The sequence below is a fragment of the Nicrophorus vespilloides genome, unplaced genomic scaffold, assembly GCF_001412225.1.
Source record: "Nicrophorus vespilloides isolate i.1.1-1 unplaced genomic scaffold, Nicve_v1.0, whole genome shotgun sequence".
Taxonomy (NCBI): Eukaryota; Metazoa; Arthropoda; class Insecta; order Coleoptera; family Silphidae; genus Nicrophorus; species Nicrophorus vespilloides.
The window spans coordinates 4,764-14,285 of record NW_017098361.1 but is presented as its reverse complement, the minus strand read 5'-3'; the positions used below and the strand labels follow the sequence as shown (position 1 = coordinate 14,285).

The 9,522-nt window shown below is 38.3% G+C and overlaps 1 protein-coding gene across 1 annotated transcript; it reads left to right on the top strand.

Moving 5' to 3' along the window:
- Positions 1 to 2,121: 2,121 nt before the first annotated feature.
- LOC108562254 (Krueppel-like factor 7) lies at positions 2,122 to 2,776 on the top strand (the record flags this gene model as incomplete). Its single annotated transcript, XM_017920530.1, has 1 exon — positions 2,122 to 2,776. A coding segment is annotated over one exon (655 nt), but the record flags the coding sequence as incomplete, so codon positions are not given.
- Between the last annotated feature and the right edge of the window lie 6,746 nt (positions 2,777 to 9,522).

The following is a 9,522-nucleotide window of genomic DNA, read 5'->3' as shown; positions in this document are numbered from 1 at the left end:
ACTTATTCGCGAGTTTCACTTTCATCTCGAATTGTACTCACTTTACTCTTTATAATTTCCCCTTTAATTTGAATATACAAATTCAGCTTTTTGGGGAATGTTTGGGGAATGTAGCAAGTATTCATATATTACTGTGGCTTTAGCCGTTTGGCTGTAATTCGTGTTCAAAGTTTAAAAAATGCTCGAAAAAGCAGTGTTTTCACATTTAATTGATTTTCTCGAAAACTATAATAGACAGAATGAAGCCAATAGATGCATATGAAATCTGAATGTTTGGGGAATCAAGAAAGTATCTATATATTACTGTGGTTTTAGCCGTTTAGGTGTAATTCATGTTCAAAGTTTAAAAAATGCTCGAAAAATCAGTGTTTTTACATTTCATTGATTTTCTCGAAAACTGTAATACATAGAATGTTTAAATTTTGCGATGACATTATGTAATATTACGTTGATGGCGATGAAATAAATGTTTGATGATGTGTTGAAACTATCAATTTTGATGGGAGTGGAGAGGCGAGGTCAACAGTCTGTGTAAGGAACATATATATATTATTTTTTTTGGGAAGGGTAGTGCATAGATTTTTAGCGCCCTGAGGACAAGATTGCGTCGCCCGTTAGTCTACTTCTTTCAATTAAGCCAGTGGGCAAAGTGCCATCTGGCACGGAACATATTTTATGAGGGTGGTTTTGGTGGGTTTGAGTTGAATGTGCAGAGATATATTCGAAACCGATACACATATGTAACCATACATCTAACTGTATATCACTCTATATATATATATACATACATGATCCCTAAAGATATTTACCAACAAATGTCCGCCCGTCCCTTCCCCACTGCGAATTAATTGAACGGGCGATTGGGCTTAAACAAACAGGATCAAGGCGGGGGTCGTGCGGGGGCGCGTGCCTTATCGCCCTCAGCCGCCGCACGCGAACTTCATAATCTAATGCGAAAACTAAGAACATTGCAGCGCGGGGGTGGCCTGGTGAAACGTGTTTCCATAAAAAATCCGAGATCAAAAAACCGGCTCAGACACAGACTCGATCATGGACACATCGTAATCGATAATTCATCCGGGAATGATGATCTCCCAGGTGCATTATACGTATTTGTGTGTGTGTGTATTTGTATGGGCATAGAGACTGGAAAACAATGTTATCATTGCATGCCCAGGCTCTATTATGACCAAGTGACTCATACTGCTTTGCCGTACACCGATTTCGCCGCCCAAAGCTATGCATTTCCAACCCCTTTTTCAAAAACCTTACCCTTTCCTCAACCGCAGCAGACACAATAAATATTAAACCTCCACCCACCCTCCATCCTCATATTATTATCGATTACTCCCCGAACCCCAATTACCCAATGCTATTCCTCATAACGATATAATCCGGTACGGAAACAAAACTCGAAATCCTAATCCGAATCGGCCGAAAATCAATGGAGCGAAATCCAGAAGTAAACCATTTCGCGATAGCGCCGCCAGAAATAAAACGCAGCGAAGGGAATTAAAGAGAAAAAGAAAAAGTCTATCTCTTACTCTCTGTTGGGTGAGGGTGGACGGACGAAAGGGTTTTTCTTTGGGGGGGAAGAAAAAGGGGAAAGAGAGAAAAAGAAAAACGGGAAACTTTTTCTTCCGTTCTGCGTCTCGCGTTTTCAGCGGAACCGCAATGACCTAACGGAATCGAGTTACTGGAAATAGTTTCTCCGTGCGGAATTAGTTTATCCAACAATTGAAACAACTTTTCTTTCTGCCGCAATCTAAATTAACGAACGGACTGTTTCGAGAGAGGAAGGAAGCAGATACATACATGCACTCACTCTTAAACTTTTACATGATTCTAATTGGGAACGAATTAATCGATTTAGATCTGTATTTTTCTTGATTCTTTAACTCTTTGAGCATGCCTAGTGGGATAATATTATAATTTTTGAAAATATCAAGGAAACAGGAATTACCCTTTAATTTGCTTGGTATGTTAAGGGATGAATTTTGATAGTTGATTCACTTGACGAAGTTGTTTGATAGAGTGCTATGATTAGTGTATTTTAAATTTATGTTCTGTAAATGTGACGTTTGTAATAATTGTGTTGTTTTTGTTTTGTTTTTTTTGCAGACATGTTACGAAATGGAGCGATATTTGAAGGACGAGCCGAAGATGCAGATCAAGAAGATCAACGCTTCGGACATGGACACATCGTGGTTCGCGACGCCGACGGCAAACGGTTGGAAGATGGAGGTGGACTGCTTGGAGGAGTACAACGACAGACACATGGACTCGTTGAGCACGAGCTCCGCCAGTTCGACGTACTCGTGGGACGGACCACTTTCGTGCGCGGTGATCGTGAAGCGTGAAGAAGACGAGGAGGACGACGACGAAGACGCGTACGAGGATAGGGCGAGATCGGACACCGATGAGCTTCATCTGCACCTGGTCGCGCGAAACTCGACGACGCTGACGCCGCCTTCCAGTCCGGAATCTGCACCAGGTCACAACAGCAACGGCAGCTCCAGCGCCAGCGAGATGGACCTCTGCACGCTGCAGGACGTGCCGCGGAACACGATCGTTCGCCTGAGGACGACCAGTCTGGCCAGGTTCATTTCGGTGGTGCCGTCGCCCGCCTCCCCAGCAGCCGCCGCCACCGCCAAACACAGCAGACTCGACCATTCTCCCGATTCTAAGAGGAGGATACACAAGTGCCAATTCCCGGGTTGCAAAAAGGTCTACACCAAGAGTTCACACCTCAAAGCCCACCAGCGAACGCACACCGGTAAGTCAAGAAATACTACTTTCGTACAAGAATAGAAAAACAATATAACAATCCAAAATTTGACAACCTGTCAACGAGATTACAAATAATAGATTGTCAATCCTTGGAACAGAAACATTACTAAAGTTAAACCCATAACATTTCTTCCAAAAATCTTCAAAAACAGCTACAGAGTTGTATAAAAGATATTGCTTATATTAATGTAACGTCACGTATAGGAAATTGATTTAAGAAAAAAAGAACTAAATCTTATTCATGACTCAACATCGTTACCGTTAGAGGAAAAGCCGGATGGATACCTGCGTGGAAACGCGGAATAGCAGACTTTGCAGTTTCAGTTCAGTTTTCTTCATATATATATTTTTTTTTTATTAATATTATTTTTGATCAAAAAATTTTCATTTTTCCCCGCAAGGCCGGATTGAGCCCGTCGTAACGGTCGGGAAATATATCTTGCACACGAGCGGCGCGTGATCTGGTTTCGGTATGTGCGGATAACAAAATCCTGCCAATGCATAATCCCGTCTACCTAAGCAAGAATACGGATACGTCCTTTCCTCCACCATCCACTGCTTCATCCATCCCTTTTTTATTTTATTTTAATTGGAATCCAACTGCAAGAGCACGCGGAAAAAAGTAAAGCAAATATGAAAGTCTTGTCCACCCTTCGATCGAGTCCAGTCAACGAAATCTGCTTGTTTTTTTTTTCTTTTTTCTTCTTCCTGTGTTCGTGTCCCCCCCTATGGTCACCGAACGACCCCCGATCGCGCACCGGCCAATTTATCCGGTTATGTTTTACAGGGAAATTGCAACCCCTGTGATGACAAGCCTCGTCAGCGCACGTGACCTGTTTACTTACACCCTTGCGAAACGTGTGCCACACATAAATAAAAATCTTTAGTCCGCAGGCCCCGAAGCCGCCTGTCCTTTGTGTCTGCCTTGCAGCCATATACATCCATGATATACAGGGTGTACCTTTAATCTACCCCACAATTAATTAACCTAAAACTTTGGTCCTTTTACTTCGCGTCATAAACTAAATTCGTTCTTTTGAAATTTCAAATGGTAAATAACGTTGAGAAGTATATAAGTATTTGTAAAACATCCCGGAGACGCAATACTTGACAAGTTAAAAGTATTTAATTATAATACGTTCTATTATTTTCTGTTCTAAATCAGCTGTTGGTGGCAGCAGCCATTTTAATTCCTGTTTCACAACAAGCATCTATCAAATTTAATTGCCATTTTTTTTTGCGCACCCTTCCGTGGACACGTCGAGGGTGGCGCTGTGCAAATGTATATATAGATATAGTATTTGAATGTGGGTGTGGATGGGGTTGGTTTTTGAGTTTGTGCACGAGTGTGAGAGTGAGAGAGAGAGACTGAAAGTTCCCGGAGCGGAGCCGCCGGGTCCTGTTCATAACACTCGGCCATAATTGCAGCCTTAATTGCATTTCTGAGAGGCAAGAGCCGTTATAAATTAAACTATCCGTCTGTATCTTTCGTCCGAATGGGACTTTATGCACGGAACCGCCTCCTGCTAGCCGCGGTGGAGCGGTTCTGCAAAACTCGCACCGATGGGGATGATGGGAGCGGGGGAAGTGGGTTGAGTCGTGCAAAGGGTTGGAAACTGCAGGAAGGATAGATGAATAGGAAATAGGGATGAACCAGAGAGAGAGAGAGAGAGAGCGAGAAAATGGGAAAGGGTGGGGAACGATGCGAAGCGGCGGCAGCAGCAGATTTCATGTTACATAATCCCTTATGAAACAGTTCGTAAATTGCTCCATTTATTCTATCTGGTAAAACTTGCTCGGGCTTTAATCCGCGCCGCTAATATTTAAGCTATCCATTGGTCAGGACTAATCAATAATATCGCGGCTTTAACTTCCTCCTCCGATTATGATTTAAGTCCTTTATCCCGAAAATGGATTAACTAACTAATATTCAACTAAAAAAAACCTTTGTTTTTGTTGCGCTGCTTATTTTATTTTAGGTATAAAAATGAATGTAAATATACAAATGTTACAAAAACCGAAACTTGGCTATAAAGTAATACGCTCAAGTCCGGGGCTCAGGGCGGAACGGAAAAGGGATTAAGTCCGGATTCATTAACCGCTTTATTTTATTCCCATTTATACACTTCTTACTTTACTTTTTTTTTCTTCTTCTTCATCTGGTGCGAGTGTGTTCTTGCCTCGAGTCGGAGGGGTTGAGGGTATGATGGGTGGATCGGGACGTATTATGGAAAAACAGGGCCGCGCATAAAAGTTGAGGAACTTTTTTACTTTGATCCTTTTATCTCGTACAGACACCGAATGTCCTGGAAAAGGAATAAAACATTCTTGAGCGGTATTAGATGCGGTCGAGGGAGTTCTGCATTTGATATGCTGCAAGCACCGCCGCCGCCGCCTCTCGTCTCTCTTTCCCTCACAAACCCTTTTTCTTCCTCGAACAAGAACCTTGCAATTCCATCGCATTCCTCTCTAAAACATTTAATATCGGACTTTACATAACTACAACATTCTACGGAAATCGTAACAAAGTTGTCTTCTTTTTTGTTTTGTTTGCGTCATCTGAAGCGCATCAAATATGCAATCCCACTTATAAATTCATCCGTAAATCGCAAAGTATTTGTTTTAAATATGTACCGTACTTTTGCGGAACATCATACTTTATGCACTCTCTCGCTCCGCTTCCAACTTTTTTAAGCTTCCACCCGTATTAAAATTCAACATGTTTGCTGCTTTATGTCTCGAACAGTTTAATATTTTAATACGTGTTGCTTTATTGCTTGCTTGCATTTTAAACTTTACCTCAACTTTCGTGTTCTACATCAATTCTGAGAAGTGATTATTAATATTATTAATTTGATTAAATAATAATCTTATTTTTTTGAATAGATTGAAATGTTGTTATCCTTCGATATTGATATAATAAAAATGTGATACAAAGTTATGCAAATATATTAAATTTTCATAAATATACGTTTCGGTTTTGCGGTTATAACATTTGCATATTCCGTTGTGGAAAAAAAGTAAATATAAAAAAAAAAATATTTGTGCGGGTAAATTATAAATTTGATTCCTTGCGGGATTCGCGGTCGCGCATGAATCGAACGGATTATTATTGGCGTTTTATTTTCGGAGCTTGGCATATTTGCATTGCAAAAATTTGTTCACCGCACTGAGACTGAAAAAAAACGTCATCATTATGCGCCACCGATGATGATAAGGAGGCGTCGATTAATCATTGTTTTTGGTGGAGGGGAAGGGAGGACGAAATAAAAATCGCGGTACAGAAAAAGGATGCTTGCAAAAAGAGAGAACTTGATTAATCATTCAGGATTTGGAAAGGAGCAAAGTAAAAAAAAAAAACATCCAGGCAAAAATGAGAATTGATGGTTGTATTTGTGTGTTTGTGTGTGGTGGGCGAGGGTGGAGTTAGGTGGACAATTATTTCAATTTTAGTTACACACTCGAATCCACTCGACTACGTTTTAATTATAATATACTACATTGCGGATGTAATATATTGATTATTAAACCGCTTTCGACATGATTAAATTTCAAATTGCTCGCTCTTTTTTTTTTGTCGTTATTAAATTTCGCGTGTGTGTGCATGCAAATATGTATACAACATATATCTGTGTGTTTAGTTGCGTGTGCGTTTTTGCTGGGAGGGGATGGTTGAGGGTGGTTGGATTTGCGATGTTGCCGAAACTGCGTCGGCGGATTTTCGGACAATTTAATTTAACATTATCAATTTAAACCGCAAATCGATTCGCGAAATTTTTTTTGTGAGTGGGCGCATGCGTCGACGGTTTTCCGGAAACGGAAACGCGGGACGATGATATAAAGATTATGTGTGCTGCGGCTTTCGAAGAAAATTTAATTAACTTAAAGTTCGGTTTGCGGAAGTAAATTGAATCGAACCCGCAAAACTTTAATTGGTCGCCAACCCTTCACCCCAAAAATCCACCATCCCCAATTTATACGCGCATTACTTCCATTATGATGAAGATCAGGGTTTCCCAAACTATGTTTCGCAAATCGCTAGTGTTTCTTGAAAACCTGGAATGAAATAATTACTAAATTAATAATGAATGTTCTTTTTTTCTCATTTTTTTAATTTTATTGATTATACATTATTTGTTGCTTAGACTTTTTATCCATTTTGGATTTTCGACGTTTCAAAATGAAAGATGTTTCTTGATTTGTGAAACGAGAAAAAAAAAATGTGAGGAAAACGCGGAATTGATGTCCTTTACTGCATGAATGCGAAAGCGTCTATTTATACGCGCATTACTTCCACTATGATGAAGATCAGGGTTTCCCAAACTATGTTTCGCAAATCGCTAGTGTTTCTTGAAAACCTTGAATGAAATAATTACTAAATTAATAATGAATGTTTTTTTTTCTCATTTTTTTAATTTTATTGATTATACATTATTTGTTGCTTAGACTTTTATCCACTTTGGATTTTCGACGTTTCAAAATGAAAGATGTTTCTTGATTTGTGAAAAGAGAAAAAAAATGTGAGGAAAACGCGGGATTGATGTCCTTTACTGTATGAATGCGAAAGCGTCTATAAATTTGAAAACGTGCTATAAATCAAGAAGGTTAGGAGAGAAAAACGAGGAGATAAAGGAAAAAAATAAATTTGGGTCTTAGAAAATTAGCATAAAACGGTTTCGGCGTAGATCATAAACAGGATGCGAGGGGATGTTTCTCTTTCGCCTGGGAAATTATTGCGTTTTCGGCGAGATTAAATTCATTAGGGTCTTTTTTGCATCCATCACCCCGTGACCCGGCGCATCCGCCATAAAAATATTCGCGTCCGCCGATATTAAATGCCTGCTTGGTGGATGCAGCGGTTCTTTAATAAACTCTGGGACTTGTTTAATATAAAAAAAACTTGTAATTTCGCATTTAGTATTTAAATGGATAATCATATTTCATTTGCGGCAGACGTTTCGCAATTAATAAGCAAGTGCGGTCGTGCATCAATTGCTCCGTGTTGCATCATGGGTGTGTTTGAATTAAGGATGCTTTTGCTGCTGCTTCGTTCCATGGAATTATGCATGAAAAACGACGTCCGACGTTTATGAATGTTGCAAAACGTAGTTACGAGATGATATTTTCCCTCGGGCCTAATATGCATTTCGGATCGGATATAATAAATTTACGATAAAATCGTGTACACACGGTCATGTTTTAACTAGTGCCGCTGCTACCGCCGCCGCCACCCCCGGACCAGCTCTAATAATTCAAAATTAGCCCACTAATTATTAATTCCTCTCTGCGGGCGAAAACCTGGATGTGGATGTGACCTACATCATACGAATCCTATAAAATGCATCACAATTTGCTTTTATGTAGCAAAAGCACACACAAAAAAAAATGATTATCGAATGCCGTGTCCGAAGGATCGATCCTGCTGTAGTAGTAGTAGCCTTTTCGACTTTCGATGCAAAAAAAAAATCGCATCATGTAAAGCAGGCCGGATGCGAGAAATAACGCCAAGTATTATGGAACTGTTCCAACGATTCCGCATAATAAGCCAGTAAATTGTTGAGTGGAATGACTCGCATACACACAAACACATTCACATGTACATGAGAAACATAATATGGGGTGGGAATTGCTAGGAGAGGGTGGAAAGAGCGAAATAATAAAATGCAGACCATTTTCCATATTCGCTCCGCTTTTTGTGTCTTGTCTTTTCAAAAAACAGCACCCCTCTTAAAAACAAAATGTTATTCGCTTTCCCCCCAAAAGAACAGAAGATCCATTCCGAAAATAAACTAAATTCGGTCGTTGTTAATTTTCGCTTCATAAATGTTGAATCGTATAAACTGTAATTCTAAATAATTTATTGTTTTTATTATCGTCGTTTGTAGTTAATGGAATTTTTTTATTTATGAATTAGGAGCAAAACTTTTTGTAAAAAAAACATTTAAAATTTAATTGAATTTGATACTAATTACGATAATTTATTGTAACTCATAAATAAGTTAATTACATCTATGGACTTGTAGGCTAAATATTACACAACATATACACAATTAGTTAAGTTTGAATTCGAATTGACGATGAAATTACTTTTTTATAAGATTTTAATGAAAAAGATATTACAAGATTTTCCTTTGGAAATTGTTAGATTTAAATAAGTCATTAATAAATGTAATTAATTATATTTATGAAAGATTTTTATAAATATGATATATATTATTAAATTTTTTTTTGATTGTAAATCGTTAAATTAATTTCCAGTTGAATTGAAATTGACGATGAAATTAATTTGATGTGTATTATATAGATATATTCAAAGGAAATAATTCTTTAAAAAATTTAATTAAATTTATCAAATACTTTTTATAAATGAAATATTGAAACGATTTTCGTTGGTAATTGTTAGATAAAAATTACACATCGAATTTATCGATTTGAAACTGATTATGATGAATAAAATAATTCATCAAAAAAAAAAAAAATTAATTACATTTATGTGAGATTTTCAGCAATGAGAAATTATAAGTTGAGAATTTTTACAAATTAAAACCGTTTTTGCCATCCCTTTTATTGCGAATAAATTATAATTATTTCGCATTAAAGGCGGTAATTAATGAATGTATATCATCGTTTATTTATGGACGTGCACAGAGAGTGTGTTTGAGAGAGAGAGAGAGAAGGGCTCTTTTCGTTTGCTAACGGGAATACTTTGGTGCAAGGATGATTAATGCGTCG